Source organism: Electrophorus electricus, chromosome 5 (assembly GCF_013358815.1).
Source record: "Electrophorus electricus isolate fEleEle1 chromosome 5, fEleEle1.pri, whole genome shotgun sequence".
Lineage (NCBI taxonomy): Eukaryota > Metazoa > Chordata > Actinopteri > Gymnotiformes > Gymnotidae > Electrophorus > Electrophorus electricus.
In genome coordinates, this window is record NC_049539.1 from 17,234,714 (window position 1) to 17,254,740 (window position 20,027).

The following is a 20,027-nucleotide window of genomic DNA, read 5'->3' on the forward strand; positions in this document are numbered from 1 at the left end:
AGTTCAGGACGCCTCCCTTTCGCTTTATTGATGTCATTATCAGCACATACGCAATATCCATATAACAATCGCATCGGTTTCTTGAATTTGGTTAGAAAAAGAAACGAGTTAATATTTGATGTCAATGTTTGATGAGTTTAGGTCCTCGAAGAGCGGCTTAATGATCTTTTATTGCCTTTCTTTGACTGTGATTATATCAAAACCACCTCTAACAAGATATTTAAAAAAAAAAACTAACTAATTTGCTGTTCTTTGAGGGAGGCAAGGCAACAGCTTCGCTCTCGCGTAATTGCGCGCTGCCACTCGCGCTTGCTGCGTGATACAGCTAAAACGGATACTGATGCTGCGAACTCATCGCCGCCCACCGCGCTGCGCCATTGGCCAGCTTAGCTTGCAGACGCATGACAGTTGGAAGTGCGAAAGACTGTGGCAAGGTACTCAAGACCTGGGTGAGAGCGTAGTTTGTACTTTCTGGCGATAGAAGTTGGGAGCGAAAGAAATGTCGCCGATAGTTTTCGCTTCAGTCAGTGAAGTCAGACAGACTGTGCAGCATTTTTCAGTGCTGTGTTTCGAAACCGTTTCTTCAGCGCTCTCCAAAGCCTGAAAAAGGGGGAAAGAAATGGTCTGCGGCAAACGCGTCTGAGGAAAAGAAAACAGAAATGCTAACTCCAAGGAACGGACGTCGGCTCTGTCTGGACGTCGTTTTAGTTCTTTTTCTTTGCGCAAAGTGTGAAAGCGCCCGAGGTAAGAACAGCATTTAGAAACGGAATTTTGGCAGTATTTAATACAATTATAACACTATTTCGTTTTGTACCTGTACATACGTCGTCTATTTGTTGTTGGAAAATCATTTAAAAATCACATGTTGTGGATGCGGTCCTCTACAGAGAACAGTTAGCCGCTTGAAAAGTCCGGACATGCTCGTCGGTTGCCGAGGTGGTGACTGGATTTTAGTTTGGTGATGCATGAACTATAAACTGAAATAATTCGATTTTATTAAATATAGAAAACAAGTAGCTCATATTTCTAATCTATATAATAGCTATGCAAACAATTCTTGACGGGAGAAAGTAATTACGCATTCCCCAGAGTGTTTTGCTATTGTTCTCATTGTAAAATGGGCTACTCAGAATCGAGTAGCCCGGTACGTCTGACAATAAGAAGATGCAACAGGCGATAATATATTCTTATTGCGGTAGAATTACTCGCTTTTGTTCTATCGACAGCACTGCGCGACGTGTTTTATGACTACTAATCAATTAATCAATGTCTTGCCTGCCACCTCGTTACTGAATCACCTCCAATCATTGAGCTATACTCCTCCTGCAAGGATAATCATCTGTGGTATTTATTGTAGAACAAAGTTCTGCTATGTTCCTGTATGTACAAAAACAGGAACCGTTTCTGTTTAAGAACCGTCCCCTGGTGTTCCTCTTGTAGTTCGACGTTGTTTTTGTGGCGTATTTCTTAGCGCACCTGCGTGAAGGTATTATCACGAGGTGGGCTATGAGAAGACAGAAGACGTTATCGTTAATTAAACCGATTAGCTCATTGGTTTTAATCCGGTGCGTTTCCGACAGGGCACATTTCTGATGAAATTTGTGAAATTGATTTTGTTCCTTATTTAATGTCTCATTTGTTTAGCTTTCAATGAATATTGAACCGCAGCAGTTTTTATAGTCGTTATAGCAGTTCCATTTAAATGTTTTTTTAAGTGTTTTTTTTTGCTTTTCTGCTCACACAGTCTACATCACACAGCCACATTGAGTAAACCAGGAGAAACATTCAAACGCTACTGTATCCAAAACTGTAAGAAAGGCAGTTGCAATATTGTGCTATATACACTGTATCCTTCAGGAGCTGCCCTTCAGACGGCGCTGTGGGAGACGTGCCGAGATCGATGCGTTTGAGCGCGGTCTCTTCGCAAGGAGTGCGGCTCACGCGTGGGGTCAGAAATCGAGATTTATTCCCCGTGCCAGGCTGCTTTTAACAATCTCAGCGTGGTCTGGATGAAACTTAGAAAAAAAGGCATCTCCGTGAGTCCCGGCCCGCGTGTGCGCGTCCCACCCCCGTCTCGCCTTCTGATGGCACGCCCTTACTGAATTAACGTAATGGAAATTTAGCACTGTATTATATTTAGTATTATATTTTACATTTACTTTGACAATAAGAGCTCAGATAAAAAAAATCCACAGAAAATCACTAGGCTTATAGGGTATGTAGCTCATGACTTTGCTTTAGTCTGTATAAAAAACAAACAAACAAACAAACATCCCAGGATACATTTGCAACCTACTATTCCAGTCAGGAAGTTGCCAGTAAGTTGCTGACAAGCTGTTTTATCCCACAAGGGTATCAGTGCAAAGCAGTAAGTAGAAGGTTACACATTGATCTCAATCAGTTCTTCTCTATTTAAATGCTTATGTAGCCAGGCCAAATGCTCCATTGGCCTGCTGTTCACTTTCAGGACTAAAAAAAAAAACTCACATTAGAGCTTCATACCATGAATCAGGGAAGGTAAATGATTAAAGCACTGTCCAGGCCTTCTCGTCTTATCCCAGTGCACCCCCAGCTTCCATTTCAATCTCTTTCCCATTTTTTTCACATGACATTTATTGTTCATCACTCCACTGCCCAAAGATGTGGCAATTTTGTTTACTCACATGGGAACACACATACCCATTAAGGGCGTTGTCTTATTACAATTCCTGTGTAGGTTCATGGTTCTTCCAAGACTGCAAAAGTGTGGCAAACATGAACAGTTGCTTTCCTTTGTCCATTGGGTGAAGGTCAATGCGAAAAGATTGCGTTGTTACCACACCCATCATGAAAACCATCACTCGCGAACACCGCGGCTATGCGCTCAGGCTTGTGCGTGCAAATTTACATTTAAATGAAACCAAACAACAGCACATCCGCAGACGAAACACAGCCGCTGCGCAGTAATGGAATTGCCATCTTGTCACTGCTGCGTGGGCTGAGCTAGCTGGACTTGCCCTCGTTTGGCCCTTAATGGTGGGTAATTTATGAGTCAGGCTGCCCTCCCGCATGTAATGGCCAATTCTTACGTATGCGGCACCCTGGTGGAAGAGCGGATAACTCTGGATGTGGACATGTGACCTACAAGTGGACTCCCAGGCCTTATCAGCGTGCTGCTGGTCAGTGATGGTGGCGGATACACCTGTCTTCCACACCTGGATGATTGCTCATGCTGGCAGAAGAGCTAAGAACAGCAGCGCGTGACCTCTGTCTATTCGCCTCTTGCCCGCCGGCCCTCTGCGTGCATGCTTCGGTATGCACCCAGCACAGAAAGGATCTGTGTGCGCTCCCGCCTTCACTCCGCCCTCTCGCCTGCTGCTAGCCGGTGGTTTGCATGCAGCTCAGGCCGTGGGAGGAGTGAAAACTCCTTTGTTTTGCACTCCATTAACCGGAGCCAGGCCTCGTCCATTGGCGGCACTGTCGGCTCGTTTCGTGAGGGTGTGCGGCAGGGTGTGAGGCAGCCTCTCCTGACCCAGGTATTCCATCATGTGGAGCAGGGGCTGCCTGGTCCATCCGTCTCTATCTGTCCCCACCCGTAGAGTGACTTAGAGGAGCCTTCAAACCAACTTCAAACTCAACAGATACTTCAGAGTGTCTTAAAGACATCTAAAATTATGGGAGTAAATGCCTGCATTCCTGAACTTCTTGGAGAAATCCATAACATGTTGAGGCAATCATGTTAAAAAGAATAATGCCATCATATTAAAATATTCATATTTATTTATAACATGATATGAGTATATGAGTTGTTTGTTGTGGCTGTGTGAGATAAGACAGACATTGTCCACTTTTCCAGACTTGTCTTCTGTGTGCTTTGCTGCCCTGCCCTTTGGCTGGTGCCCGCAGCCTCTTCTCTGCCTTTCCATGATAATTACAGCCCACTGGAAAAAAAAACAAAAAACTAATTGAGTGTGAAAATCAATAACGAAAATATGAAGAATGTTGCATGGTAGAGTACGATATGCGTGTGCGTGTGCGTGTGTGTGTGTATCTGGGGGAATATGCTTTCACAGAAAACTAAAGGTAGGTTAGCGTTACCTGTTCCAGGTGATCATACCATTCATTTTTTTTTGAAAAGGTATTTTTTGCAAAAGTTCTTCTTGAACAGAAGGTGAATTATAGCCAGTCCATTTAGCTAATGCTTGTCAGAGGAGGTTGTTGACCTTGTGATGGTTTCAGTAAATTCAGAGTTTTAAAATGTCTAAATGTATAGCAGGCAGCCACAAATAAGACTATCTGTCTGTCTATCCATCTGTGTGTATCGGTGTGTCTGTCTTTTCTCTATTTCTCTATCTGTCTGTATGCATATTTGTTTAATTTCACATAGAGTCTGAACCATAAGAAACAGCACAGTGGGCCGGGTTTGCATTGCAGTCCAGATAAAGGAATATAAGGAAATGGTATAGAGAAGCAGCCACCATCTTTACATTTTTATTTTGAATAGAACGAGGGAGAGAGACAGATAGAGAGAGACAGACAAAGAGAGAGCGACAGAGAAAGCGGCATAGGGAGAGAGAGACAGAGGGAGAGAGAGAATGGCTCTGACTTTCACTCTACACACACCATGATTTACAGCAGCATTGCTGGAAACCAGCTCAGTCTATCACTGCTAAGGCGGGCGGGGCAGATGTGCGAAGGGGGGTGTATTTCATTATCTCATGCTTAGCAGCACTGTTTTCATCCTTGGTCAAATGGGCTATTTTAAGATTTATCAAATTGCCTATTTTAAGATTTATCAAATGGCCTATTTTAAGATTGATACAATCAAATCAATTGCGAGTGCTTTGTTTTCTCTCACCTGCTTTTGGTTTCTGTGCATGTGTGCCTACATGCATATTAGTATTTCTGTCTAGTTTCCTTGCTTTGACTACCAACTTAATTCACCTGTCCTTCACAATATAGTTGGGACATTATGTACATTTAAAACAGTCTGTCTAGCCTGAGTTTGAGTTTCTGCTTTATGACAGGTCCACTCAAAACACGACGGCTGCTTAGGCCTTTTGTATCCGCATACCTTGGTGAGATCTTGATGTCCACCCCAGCTGCAATTACCGATGACAGCGGAGGGATAAAGCAAACTCTTTACGAGAGTGCTTCGTGAGTGGCTCGCTCTCAGACGTGCGGGCACGAGGATGCTAGGATTTGCCTGCTTTTGTCCGCACTATTTATGGAGCTGTGAAACGCACCAACCATAACTTCGTTTCAATCGTGTGCTGTAAAAACAGGCCATAGACTTTCTCTCCTTGTTTGTTCTGATGGATTTGTTTATTCAGATGTGGCTTTGTTACATTTCCAAGATCGCGGTCACACCAGAGAAAAGGGATGCAAGATGCGATGTGTCTTAATTCCATAGTGTTTTAAAAGGTATTTTCTTGCACCAACCTTTGGTTGGAAATGTGGAGTCCTTCTTTCATTATGCATTTTAAAGCCCAATCATTCTTAAGTGGTTTGTTTGTGTTTTCAAGTGCTGAATTACATGCAAGCTGGGATCATACTGATGACCAGCTGTAGTGGAAAACCATGGATGGATGCAAACACACATACATACATACGGATTGATGCATATGCATCAGCATCAGTGTGACCACGTCAACAAGCCCTCCATCACCCGCCTGATCTCTCAGTCTGTGTTGAACATATGGAAGCTAAGCTGTGTTTCTAACATATGCAGAGAGAGAGAGAGAGAGAGAGAGAGAAAAAGAGAGAGAGAAGATGAGTTGGGAGAGAAAAGCTGACATGCAAGCCAGGGAGTGTGAGTAAAATTGGGGGAGGGAAAGAAACACACACACACACACACACTCACACACACAGACCAGCATGATCATGTAATTGGTTCTTGAAGTCCACTTAATCCAATCTGCGTTCGTTGTATAGATTGCGGTGCGATTCTGTTTACTTAAAGCCGAATCATGCTTTTATAGAGAAGCATATTGTACTGAACCACACACAACGGATACAATTGTGTGGGGTTGGATAACAACAGTTCAAAAGGGTTGCTAAGTATATGTGTCTGTGTGTGTGCACGTGGGGGAGAGGTGTGCTAAACTTTGATCGTGATGCCGTTCATTGATTTCTGGTCTGTTTTTTTTTTTTCCATGTTGTTTGTTTTTCGTTTCCTCCTGAGGTCCCCTGAGTGGTGCCTGAAACCTCCTCTAACTCCCACAACCCGTCCATTTTACATACCTTGCATATCTAGCTGCTTCGGGTAAAGAAATTCTCACTTTAATTTTTTTCTTTGGCCTGCCCTTGAGTTATTTTCCTCCTTCCTGTTTTCGCCGTTTCCAAGTTTCGATCTTTGACACTCTTTTGTTTTTGTACCAGTGCCAGAGGTGGCGGGAAGCACAGCTTCCTGTAGGCCGGGCTCGCCCCCTCTTGCCGACATCACAACCCCTCCCCACGTGCCCCCTGAGGACACCCACGTGTGGCTTCTCTGGCTTGAACCTACACCCACTTCGTGGCTTGTGCTAATTCCTGAGCCTTTGAAGCCGCATTTAGGAGTGCAAGAAACTGGGGGAGGACCAAAGCTAAGCTGAATTGCTGTAATTTTGCAGGATCGGATATGACTAGCCTGCTGTGTCTTGCCGGAGCAAAGGTAGCGCCGCTCAAGACTGTTGTGCTTTGGCCTGACCGACGCCTGTGAAGACAGCACACGTGTCCTGTGTCCTTCACCTGATGTGCCACGATTGCGGTGATTTACAGACATGAAAACATCGGGAGACCACATGCCGAAGACAAGCTATCTCTCTGATGTTGCTGCACTCGCATGCCCCACCCGCTTCTCTTCTGCATGAGTGATCCAATATCTTGCTGAGTGATAAAAGCCACTGCTGATCCAGGGGTGAATATTGTCTCATAAGCACAACAAGAGCTCACGCTAAGACATGGAATGGAACATACCTGAACCATTCTCTCACGTGATCAGTATTCGAATGCCGCAGGACATTTTCATCTTAGGCTGACTTGTAAGGTTGGACACCAGATACACACAGGCAGCAATCGTACGAGCCGACTCTTCCGAGCAGTGTCATGCCTCAGATCCAGCTTTTGTCCTAAACTGTGTCGCTAATTGCTGTGGCATTTTATTAGAGGAGCGTGTCTTGGTATTAATAATGCAGATGGAGTTGTTTTGCGATGTCATTTGTTTGTGTAAATATCTCAATGAGCGAGCAGGCAAATATGAATTTTGAATAAAGGATAATTAATGGAAACACATTGATTGTGCATGCAGGGTTCAAATAATTAATGGGGCAGTTTGAAATATTTATGCTGTCTGGAATAAGCACTTCATTGAGAGCAGTGAGGCAGAAATGTAAGCTGCAGTCCGGCTATTAAATATTTAGAGGACGCATTAATCTGGGAGCTTGTTTGGTAGCGATAGAGAAGCAAGGGATGGATCCCAAGAACAGTCCAAGCCGTCGTGCTCATGTGCACCGACGTACGAACCCTGAGCATTCTGATCAGAGCAGTAGAGGCCACTGGCCCAACCTTCTCCACCACACAGCCCAAATCTGCTTCTTTTTGGGCCTTGATCTATCATTGTTATTCATTGGTCTTGTTTCATGTAATCTGTTGAATTTCTCTAACACAGCCCATTGTCCTGTTATTGCCCTTTTGATAGATTTTGGGTGTCACCGTGCAGCCAGCAGTACTCCGATATCCTTGTTGTCGGCAAGGGTGTTTGTGGATTTGCTGTAGAGGACAGGATCATGTAGCTTACCTAGTTGAGCAAGTGTGGTGTGGTGCTCATAACACCAAGGTCATTGGTTGGATTCCCAAAAAGCACACAATCTGTCATACAGATAAAAATGTAAGTCACTCTGGATAAGACTGTCTGCAAAAGAGCTGTAAATTTGTATATTTGAATAATGAGATTTCTTCTGGTCCTGTATGTTATAACACAAACACAGGACTATAAAGTGTAAATGCACTACAGTACATAAGTGTAATTGCACAATGCAGTACAGTACACCAGACTATATAAATGTAAATACACAACAGCAGCACAGCCCACAGTAATTGTGATTGACTTGCTAAAATAATAATTCATTATTTGAAAATGAATCCAGCCTGCTACAACAACTTAAATGTACCGTTACAGTATTTGTCAGTTGCTCTTACCTGGCGCTAATTACATATTTAGTAGTGTGATAACGTGTGTGTTTCCTGGCAAGCAAATCCAAAAATGTTAGTGTTGCTAGCACCCTACTCCACTCAGTCTACCACATGACCTGCCAGAGCTAAAGAGCTCTGGGCTTTCAAGGCTTTATTTTGCTCACAGATAAAATGGGTAATGGGTTATGAAACAGTACTAATGAGCTTCTTCTATCCCTGATAATTAAGGAGCTAGGCTAATGTGGCCTGTCCCCTAATCGAGACTGTGAATGCTGCTAGCTAGCTCAAGCGAACTAACTGAATATTTAGTTAGGTGCTCTGGAAAAAAAAAAAAATTGTGAAAACATTAATCTGGGAGCTTGTTTTGTAACAACCACGAAAGAGGAGATGGATCCTGAGAAGAGTCCTCCCTAGAGGACTGTAATTACAACAGCAAAGGCCATGAGATCTCCTTTTTTTTGGCACATGGCCCAAATCAGTTGTTTTATAAGCCTTCAACTTTTGCTGTTATTCACTCTAATGGATTCTGTCGTTGTCCTTTTGATAGCTAAGGCATGTTCCCATTTGAAACCCAAGCTATTGGCATGTTACAGGTGGATCTGTGGACATTGTTGAGGAACAAAGGGCCTTATGGGGTTTGGCACCTAAAGTGTGAAATTGTTCACCGATTTATGCAACCTTATGTGAAGTAGATGTAATACCATCATACAGACTTAAGATGCATGGTGACTTATAAATGTAGTCAAAATAATATAAGCCTGTCTTATTAATTATCAGCAAAAAAACCATAATATTGTGGCCGTATTGTGCAGCTGTAATTTGCAGTACTTTAATTATATCAAGACTAGGGCTTTATGTGCTAGGGCATATGTGTTAAATTAACACATAAACATACAAATTTAAAGTGTAAATTCTAGTCCAAACAATTTAGTGTATGGTTTATTTGTAATACTAAAATATTCAAGACCCCCACATCTCCTTCAGTGTATATTATTAGCTCAGATGCAAAAATGTCAAATCTTTTCAACTTCTTCAGCTGGTGTAGTGGATTCATTATTACTAGGGCTTATGGCGTTGCTAATGAGTTCCTACTAAATATAGCATCACACCACGAATTAGGAGCCTTTGAAAATGTCACCTTTTCCTTCAAGATCACAGGTGAATGTCGAGCAAGGTATAGATGGAACAGAATGCTTGTCGTATAGAGCTCCATTTAGAGGAGTTGTGACCGACTGCCGATTTGTTATAGCTCAGGTGCGCTGTTCTAATGCACAGATATAATACCTTGGCTTGTGATGAAAGGTACAATTATCTTTGTTATACATGAAATTATATATTCTGTTTAAAAATTAGTGCTTCCCTTGCCCCAAGAACTGTGCATTTGAGAGTTGAATCTGATCAAATGTTTTTCATTTCTGTTCTGTCCCACCTCCACACACACACCTGAGCCAATGTGTGAAGAATACTGAACACCTGAACACCTGGTACTGAGAACTGACATGGAGGAAAAAACGGCATCCCTGAGGAACCGACCAAGAAACTGCATTTTAAATGGAAATTGTTATTCTTCTTTTTTCTCCACTTTGTCCTCCCTCTTGCATATTTGTGCAGCTTCCGAGAGATTAAGAGCAGACCATTAAGACTCACTCCCCGACACTTATTTAATCTTTTCCCTTTGTGCCTCTTCATGAATTTAAACTCCCAATTCCCAGCTGGCTCCATGATGCTTAAAGTTTGATTCTTGCTGATGAATGGGCTCGCACGAGAGCGGAACTGGCCCCTGGCTCCCTGCCACCTGCATCTTATGGATGGGAGCTCCAAACATTCTTCTGATCCCAGCAGAGAGCTGTAGACTAGAGCTACCGAATCCCCAGGTGTTCTGACCAGTTACATTTGCTGCTCCTCGGGTGAAGAGTCCGTGGAATGGCACGGACAGCACAGGAGAAATTAGTGGCACTCAGCGGTCTGTGTGATTAAGTTGCACTGCGAGTATCACTGACTCTCAAGCACCGGGGGATGATTCAAACGGGATGAATGCAGCAGCGCTCGTTTGGGGCCTGCTTATCTGAACTGGGTAGACAGCTGGGCTCCCCCAGCTGTTACCATCTGAAATATCTTTGGAGACTTGTTGCCTGAGCATCAACATTGTCCTCTATTCGACCGCATGAATAAATGTCACTTAACCATCTCTAACCATACCTCAAGACATTTGACCTGCATGTTTTATATGGCATTGGCAGCAATTTGATAATCTTCAAAAGACTTACCCTTTTTTCAGGAAAAAGGTAAGTTATGGGAAGATTTATGCAGAGAAATATGCATATCTATCTTAATAAGATGTATTCTTGCGTGATTCCAGTTTAATTTACCATTATATTAAGTTTATTTTCAGGCAGCATGATCTAGTCATCTGTACTGATGCTTCACCTGAGTAAATCATTAAATTAATGTGCAGACCTTGACGAACACTGGCCCAAGACTAATTGCATCGACTATGTGCTTAACACTATGCTAATCTCAGATAATTTAACAAGGTCTCTTCTGCATAGGAAAACAGTCTGTCTGCCTGCCATTGTCTGTGGTGGATAGATCTGTGTTCACAGGAATGGTCCAGTAATTGATCCTCTGTTGGCAGCCCACTAAGTCAATTAGAATATGAATTGCTTAAGAGTCTGCATTTAACGAGGCGGGCGTTATGCCATTAGAGTGTTCACTAAGGACAGCCACGGTGTAAAAATAATTACAAGGTGATGGCTTTCAAATCAGTGTGGCTGCAGCAGGGTGGGCAGGGCATCTGGGCAGGCCTGCTGGGTGGGGCTGCTGGATGGGGCAGCCAATGGGAACGGAGCTGCTGAAGAACCATGGCTTCATCACGCGGAAAAGAGAGAAGGTGCTTTTTGGTCAGGGACTTGTCAGAGACACAAGAAGTCAGCTACATGGTGTTCACAGTGCATTAGAAAGTGCTGGAATTTACTGTACAGTACCAGTCCAAAAACTGGTCACACCTATTCTTTCTTTAGTTTCATTTAAGCATATCTTTTAAAAAGCAAAAAGCATAAACATTACATATCTTTTCTTTAAACAATCTTTGCCATATCTTGGATGTATAAAGAATATATAAATTAATACTTATTGTGCTTTTGATATCTGGAGTTGGGAAATAATTTGATAAATGACATTCGTGACAGCGGCTATAGTCCTTGGTATCAGACTTTGATAAATGTTACTTTCCTTGGCTTGTCTTCAGTCAAAGGCCCCCTTAAAGGCCACCTTTGTCATCATCACTGCTTGCCTTTGATGAGACCAAATCTGCTACAGTTATTGCAGATGTAGGGGGGGCCTAAATGTCAGCATGGCTGATGCAGGATTTCTTGCGAGGCTGTTTCAGACTAGCCCACAACCAGATTTCCACATTGATGCCCTTCGGTTTTCTTTAAACTTCTATTAACACAAAGCAGCTTGCACACTGTCAATGCAGTGTATTACAGAAAGTGCCTTTTATATCAGGAATGCATGCCACTTGATGCCTTTATGCCAGTTTGTAGGTTCATCTGTACATCTGCAGCTTCCTTTTCTGCTGTGATTTGAGAAAGATGAATTTTGCGGGACAAGACAGAACTGGTGTGTAGGGTCTTGCAGAGGATCATTATCCAGCTGAATGGAAATTCTGTGCTTTCTGTGCACAGCGCAGCGTTTGATGGAAAGCCGCTCTGGCCGAGTCCAGACCTCCTGATAGTACACACAGTGCAGATCTGAGCATGGATTAGCACAAAGCTGTCCACTGGGGCGGCTGCAACCGGCATCATTATTCGCTGTACTCGCACCCGGAGTCGCCTCGGCCCGCTAAAAGTCGATTTCTGCTTTTGCTCTGAGCTGTAATTGGCCCTTTGAGCATCAAGCGTGGCCCCGGCACGGAGCACAGGCAGATGCGGCCGGAATGAAATCTGGAACCCAGGATGTAGGAGGCGGAAAGCGGTGAAGAGTGTCGCAGCAGTGCTGAACAGGAGCACATGGATTAGACTTATTTCCTTCTGCTTCCTATCACCCAGCCTGCACTGAGCTTTGACCTCTTACCCCACATATGTCCTCATGTTTCTCCATGATGTCAGCAGTCATTGTGCCCCATGCAGGTCCCTCTGAGACCCCTCGGGTGAGCAACCTGGATTGGTTCCTATGGTGGCAGTGCTCACAGACACAGTGCACATTATAATTATGTTCCTGCATTATTCACCTACTGCCCTCTTGTTTTGTTTCAGTGAGATGGGTTTTTGTGATAGGCAATATTTTGAGTTGTAACAGATGTTACGTCCAACAGTTAGGTACAACAGTAGTTCTGTGCTTTCAAAGTTTTTTGAATTTGAACATCATAAACATGCACAGGCTTCAAACTGCATGTTAAAATATGTTCACGGAATCCTGTCATTTGAGCTAAATTTAATAAATTATTATATGTTAATGTCTCACATTTGGAAGCCCTTCGAAGGGAGTCATAAAGCAGGCAGCCTATTGTATTTTTCTATAGGATGGAGCCTCTGTATGTGAAATAAATCAGTCTCTAAGGTGTTTCTCACATACTCCTGCTAGCTTTTCATAGGTTCATGCACTACATTCAGACTGTGAAGATTAACTAAATGAGGACAGCCATACTGGAAGAGTCAAACACGCATATCATTGACAGCCTTTCTGAAGACTGTTGAGTCTGCTGGGTGGTATTCTGGAGTTCCTTGAAAAGTACCCAGTGACGTTTTGTCATGTCCTTGTAAGTAACTGACCATATATATTTCCCTCTTTGAAGCAAGGTGCCTTTTTTGAGCCTGGCTGGCTCTTTGCTGCAAATGCTCACATTTTGTACATTTCTTGGAGCAAATGTAATCCTTGTTTGTGTGCTTTGTCCATAATGTTTTGGTCACATTTTTTGCAAACACGTAAAGTGGCAGTGCACACCACTCAACCTCTCTCTACTTTGCCAATTTTTTTTTTATTTCCAAAGGCCAGTGCATTTATGGTTGCCATAGCAGCATCTCCGCTCCGTTGTAAAGTGAACGTGGCTTATGATGAGTAATATGCAGTTCAGTGTGGATCATGCTGGGTGTAAGCAGCCTTCTTTCTCACTCTGATTGGTCCTTTAAAAGGAGCACAACGTGAGGCACCTGGTTGAAAACTCCCCCAACCCTGCTTACAGTCAACATCTGATCAGCTATTGCATTTCCTGCTGTATTTTGTTTATGGATTTCACAAGCAACAGGTCCCTAGAAGTAATAAATGTTATGGTAATAAGTGTTGATCTCAGTTAGTGAAGTCTTATTTTAAATTATACTTTGGCTAAGAAAGTTCCAAGCACCTGAAACTTTTTACCTTGATATGATGAGCATGCCTGTTGTGCTGTGGTTCTTTTTTAACCTATAAATGGACAAAGCTCACACACTAGATGCTTCTTCTCATTCGCTGAACCCCTTTTAAATTCAAGCTTTGGGCGGTAGCTGTTGGCTGAGCAGAAAGGGCTAATTCATTCTGTGCAAAACCAACTGGGACTTAACTGTTAGGGCTGCTGGATATGGGAAAAAATATCATATTGAGATTATAGAGCCTGTATTGTTTTGACCAAAATAATATACATGGATGGCCTAATTAATCAAAACACCCACTCACTGGTCAGGATGCATAAAGCACTTTATAAAATATTAGGGGTTTGTTATAAAGTTAATTTATTATGACTTACAGCAATATATCTCTTACCAAGGCTGATATCATGATGACAATGAACAAACGATATATTGTGCATCCCTCTATACCGCAGCACCCATGCCAGCAATTTTGATTCTTAATTCGAACTGGAATGTTGTGTATTTTTCCAGCCATGTTGGATGGTGTATGCAGATGTTGTCCTGGACAACAACTGTGACACACCAAAAAGATGGACACCCATCAGTTTTCTCCAAGTTCCCCACCATTGTGGCCCAAGGAGAAACAGGGCCCAGATGGGGCATTTATTCATTTTCAGTGGATAATTCCAAATAAACCTCCTCCAGTGCTGCACAGCGCCATGATCAGCAGAGGAGGCAGCGGGAACTCACACTGGCCTGACGTGAAGCATCACCGTGCTAGACTATTACTAATGTGCAAGGCGGATATTGCTGGTGCAGCCCTTTTCCTGGCCTAATAGTTCTCCAAAACCGGAGATCAGCTTAAATGCGAGCTTTCTAGGTATGCTCGAGGTAGTGGGAAAAGAGGTGTAATCATTTTAATGGCATGATCGCTGCCTTTTGCCTGGAAAATTTGATGGTTACTTTTGCCTCTGTGGCTGTTACTGTCATTTTTCCCACTGCATGTTCTACCACAGAGCAGCGAAAGTGGGTCTGAATCAGTGGTTAGAGGAGGCGTCGTAGCTCTAAGAATAATTTAGTCTAGCATTTTCACAGTGTTTATAGGAGTTGCGAGGGCTGTCGACGGACCTGTCAGCCGATTGAGATGGCAAACTTTCTGTGTGGATACTGTTCCGCTAAACGTTGTTTCCAGAATGTGCTCGTAGTCATCCCCAGAATGCCCCATGAGCGACTCGGTGGAGACTGGAGCTGACGTCAGCTAGCAGTGCAGGCCATGTGAGATGTTCCCCTGGTCATATCTGCCCTTGAGCACTTGCTCTAGTGCCTTTAGATGGCCCCTGCCACACTGTCTTTGTGTCTCCAAAGCTGCAACTGAGGACGAAATGTTGAAAGAAACTAAGTAGCTTGTTTGTCCATTAGAGGTTTCATTTGATTTCATTTGGTGGTATATTGTTTTTAGTGGATTGCTTTTAGGGAGAGTCCAATTTTGCTACCACAACAAAGAGATTAATTTAGAAATGATCAACAGCTCCCCAGTACTGACATGTTTGGTTAATGGATTGTATTTTGCATATTTCCTTAAGACTTGCTGGGCTAGAATGTGGAACCAAACCTCCTTACGGAGCCATGCAGCAAGTCCCCCTGATCTCGTCTTTTTCTTATTCTGAGAAAAGCAGAAAAACACAAACGCGGCTCCTTTCTTTCTGACATGCAGCACTGCTGGCCCTGTCTTGAGTGCATAAAACAGGCCCTGACAGAGAGAATCACTCCCTAAATGATTTATGCAGTAAAGAAAGCATCTTGGGCACATTAGCTGTCACTAGCACATTCCCCGCACATTCACTGTCTCTGGCTTTTGTTCCAGAAGGGCTGAAGCTTACAGGTCGCCACGGAGCAGGGGGGATGGAGGGGCAGGCTTGAGATGGGACTGAATGAGGCTAAATTAAGCCACATAAAGCATGTTTTGATCTGCCCATTCTTTCGTAGCAGTCCGCTGGCAGCGGGAAGAAAGGACCCCTTTTTGCCACGCACCATGCCAGTTGCTTAGCCTCAGGATGAGAGACTAGAACGCGAGCTCTGCCTGGGCAGAGCAGCTCGCTAGTCTTTAACACACTGATCGAGGGTAACATGAGGACAGGGGGACTGGTCAGACCTTCCAGTGCCTTGGGTGTGGAGAAAAAAACCCCCCAGAAGCCAGTCGGGAGGCTGTATAGAATTGCCAAATATCCCTTTGTGTTTAGGGAATATTTAGATTTCCATATATATGACTAGAGATATTATAACACTCTTCAGATGTGTTGATTTCACTTCCAGTATATAAAAAAAAATGTGCCAGACCTGAAATATTTTTCCCAGAACCCATGAATCTGTCAATTGACTTGAATATTATATGGTCTGCTACTTTTCCTCACTAATATTTATTGCCATTTTCAAGAGTAACGTGTTGAGTAAGGACCTGCAATGCCTTTACCCACACTCTCTTTGTGTTAGCCTGTATGCATAACCACCTACATCTTTAAATAACTGCTCACACACACCTATTTATATTTTTATTTATTGATATTTGATAATTCAGCTCACAAGTTACATGTGTTTTTGTGTTTATTTGTGTGAGAAAATATCTTTGGCTAAAGGACAAAAGTTTGTCTTGTCAGTAACATGGAAAAATGGTTTTCACACTTTAAACAGATTGCATTTTCTTCTGGCCCTAAAGTGTCTTTGTACTTGACCCTGACTGGACTTAGGCATTGTGGAGTGATTGTTTAAGACCTTTTTGACAGCTGAGAAGAGGCTAGCATGAAAAAACCCCACCTGAAAGTTTAGGTATAATCATTATTGCTAAATAATTATTTTCATCAGTGATTCATTGCCTACACCAGACAACACGCAGATACTGAAGTTTAGGACATCCATGGCATCATCAACAAATGGAGTCCAACTTTTACTGCATGTCGCCACTTTTTTTCAGAGCAAGGGCTAAGAGCTGCTGCTAAAGGATTTGGATAATTTACTGATCCAGACTGCAGGGTGACTCTAGAGGCTACCTCCGAGGCTAGCTAAATCCGTCTTTATCCTGAGTAAACATTATTGGCTGGTGGACACGTTTACCTGGGATGTCACTAGATTGGATTCAGACCCCTGTGAGCTATTTGTGTGTGACCTTTCAGACACTGCTGCTCCAGCAGAAAGGGACTTGAATAATTCTGTGGCACGCTAGCTTTACGGGCACTGAGCGATGACATGCTTTGAATAACTATGTAGTGTGAAGAATTCTTGTTTGTCCTGTGCAGTAACTCAGACAAAAACAAAAAACAAAAACAAAACAAAACACAAGCCATAGCGGCTGATGCATTTTGTGCCAAAGCTTTACAGAAACTAACCACTCGGTTCCTTTGTGGCTGGACAAAGCTTACCCCGCTTTGTGGTATTTCCCTCTGAAAAGAGATAACATTGCATTAAGTTTGCAAACAGCTTCGTTTCTCTAAGCATTTCTCTGCTTGGCAGTGGTATGTTTCCCACTTGCATCTTAAAGCGGAAGGATTAGCGCAGCGTTTAATTACTCCCAAGGACAAGCTCCGTTTCCCAATGTGAAACGCACATTTTTTTCCAAACCGTTTTTTGAAGCGCGGAGGCTGGGTTGATAAGTCCGTCACTTCCTGTGGTGTAGCCTGATTAAAGTGCTGAACTGATAAAGAAAAGGGAATTAACCCCCGGAGCTCAATTAGCATTTTCCAGTTTAGGGTAATTTTTTCCGTGGGGGACTCTGCTTCCTCTGTTCATTCTTATCCCGTGGTACATCAAAGCAGCATTTAGCTAAGAGACATCTCTACACTTTTAATTTGGCACTGGCAGTGTAGAACCAACATATTGCTACCAGGGGAGAAAAGAGGAACAGAGGATGCCAGACCAGACAAAGCACCTCGAAGAATTCACGCCAAGCAGTACTACCAAGAAACTGTGCCATCAATAATGACAGTGTATGACATTATGTCCATCATTAGCCAGCAGTGGTGACATTATGGCTTCCACTTGCATAAGCTCTAGTGCGTTTTGGCGATGTTTTCCCTTAAAAAGTTTTTATCCTGCATGGCATGTTGCTTTCTAAGAAGTCGATACTTGCAGGCCTGGGACATTTTGCAGCCATGTTCCTTTGAGATAGGCAGCACCTTAACAAACACTTTAAGAAAGGCCTGCTGAAAAGCACCTTATCTGCTGTGTGCATGTGCAGACAGTGTTGTCAGGCTATTCTCCAGCCCTCCAGCTGTCAGTGAAGCGCTGACACTGTCTTATTCTCCAGCCCTGTTAGTGTTAGTAAAAATAAACCATCAAAAAATTATTTCTCTCTTGTCCCATGCTGAAGTAAACCTGTTATGTGAAAAAAACACCCAAAAGGGAAAAAAAAAGCGGTTTTGTAAAATTTTCCCAAAGAGCATCTAAGACTACAAGTTTTCATCACCACGTGTCATGCAGACCACACAGTTCCAGCAATGTCATAAGTATGCTAACAAACAAATCTGTTTAGTCTCTTTGTAGACTTGCATGTTCAAAGCAACATGACATATTGTATTTAAAAAGAAAGGGTTTATCGTGCCTATGCTTTCTGTAATGTCTACATTAAGGTACCTGATGTGTGTCAGGTGCAACATAAGTGAATAAAGATTTTCCAGAATTTTCCCCTGGCCTCTATCTATCGCTTTAAGCACATCTCTCTAACGATTATGGAACAGCTCTTCCCAATTTGGTCCGGTGCCTGGCTGCTTCAGGGCTGAGGTGTGGGCAGCCTGGCCTGCTCGGCCTGGCACAGTGTTGCACTGCACGTTAATATAAAGCGTCTCCGAGCTTGTGTCCATACTATTCTGCCCTTCTCCTCATCTGCTCTGTGACATGCCCCACTGGCCCAAGACCCAGACTTAGTATTGGATTTAGTTCTTACCCAGTACTGTAGTCACTATCTGCTGCAATGTACATCCCCTTCTACATACTCATTTAATCTGTTTATAGAAAAGGACGATAGTCTGCAATGCTTATGAGCAGGGGCTCTCAGCATGACCTTTACCAGAACATTATTTTTCTTCCATAAAGTTGGTGAGCTCAAGTGTTGCTTTAAACCGAGCGAGCTTCAGATATCACACCCGGTGGGTGTTTTTTTGTGTTGAAATGTACAGGGGTGAGTCATGGACAGTTGAATCAGATCAGGGTGACGGTCTTCAAAAAGCAAGGTGCCTCAACCCTGCACATTTCCACCAAAAACCATCCAATTACTTATCTACATTACATATTTACACTGTTATTTCCATACTCCTCAGGCTAAGGTCTGACTGGGCCATGAAGTCTGACTGGCCCCCCCCCACACACACAACCACACAGAGCTGGAAAGGAGGGCTCTGAGGTCTGGAGGCTGGATTGGCTGTTGCCTTGGCTCCTTGACAGGAAGCTGGAGGTGATAAGGTGGCCGTGTGTCACATTGCCGGGCACTCCTGGACCAAACCATTGGACACACGATTTGTCTCAAAGTGGGAGGGATAGGCCTCCTACCAAGGTCAGACAGCTGGGTGACTGATGACAGGAGCAAGTCAAAATGGCAGCTATTACCCCTGGATCTGGTGCTTAGCATGGCTATGGGAGACCAGGTCACTCGCAGCCTCAAGTGTCACGGGCTTAGTAAAAGCATGTAGGTGAGTGGGGGGGTCATTGACTATACACCCATCCGTGATCTTATTATTATCCTGATAAAGCGCTTGACTTTGCACTCACACTTCTAAGGCAAAAGTAGTGTGTGATCTCACAGGCATACTAAGTGTGAGCTAACCTTTTCTGCTCATATGCATGTGACCTACAAAACAAGGTTGCATTATGAATTGGGACATGCAGTTAATGGTCAGAATCTGTAAAGAGGTGTGCTTAACTGAGGTGGCATCATAAAGGTCCATCGTTTGGCCATCAGTGAACAGCAATGACATTTGCACCTTGGCGTGCTTTTTGTGGATTCATCCTGTCAGCATTATAAGGGTTTTGCTGTTACGGTTGTTGTACTTGCTTGCTGGACACGGTGGGGCTTCAGGACTCATCATATTGGCTTGACGAGCAAGCAGGTCTGAGTTAACATGGCTGCTTCCACCACTGCTGTAACCGGATGACCACAACCTTCCCCACCAGCGGTTTCCCACCATCAATTATTCATCTCACCTAATGCACTTATTATTGACATCCTGGCATCCTTTCGATTTCAACACCCGCGAAGTATCTGGCCACCAGCCAAAAAGGACCAGACTGGGTAAGGAGGAAAGGGTGGTGGTGCTGTGACAGAAACTTTCCCTGAGAGTGCCTACTGTCTGTGACTGATGTTTTATCCTGATGGATTGACAAATTAATTGAAACCAAGCTGCACTCTGTCTTGCAAGAACTGGTGCGTTGCAGATGATGAGGGGTAATTGTCTGGAACGGAGAAGAAGGAGTCCAACTCACACTTCAGCAAAGAGCCAGCGCACTGTGCGAACAAGGCCTGATGGATCTGCCTTTACCCGGCTCAGATTCCATCCCCACCTCTCCCTG

At 43.5% G+C, this 20,027-nt stretch overlaps 1 protein-coding gene across 3 annotated transcripts in view; it reads left to right on the forward strand.

Moving 5' to 3' along the window:
• The first annotated feature begins 424 nt into the window (after nucleotides 1-424).
• The window catches only part of LOC113576916 (netrin receptor UNC5D-like), a 114,522-nt gene continuing 94,919 nt past the window's right edge, over nucleotides 425-20,027 (forward strand). For all 3 annotated transcript variants that reach the window (XM_035526293.1, XM_035526294.1, XM_035526295.1), the window contains exon 1: nucleotides 425-744. In XM_035526293.1, coding sequence (XP_035382186.1) covers nucleotides 660-744 — 85 coding nt within the window. In that variant the 5' untranslated portion in view covers nucleotides 425-659. The remainder of the gene's footprint in view (nucleotides 745-20,027) is intronic.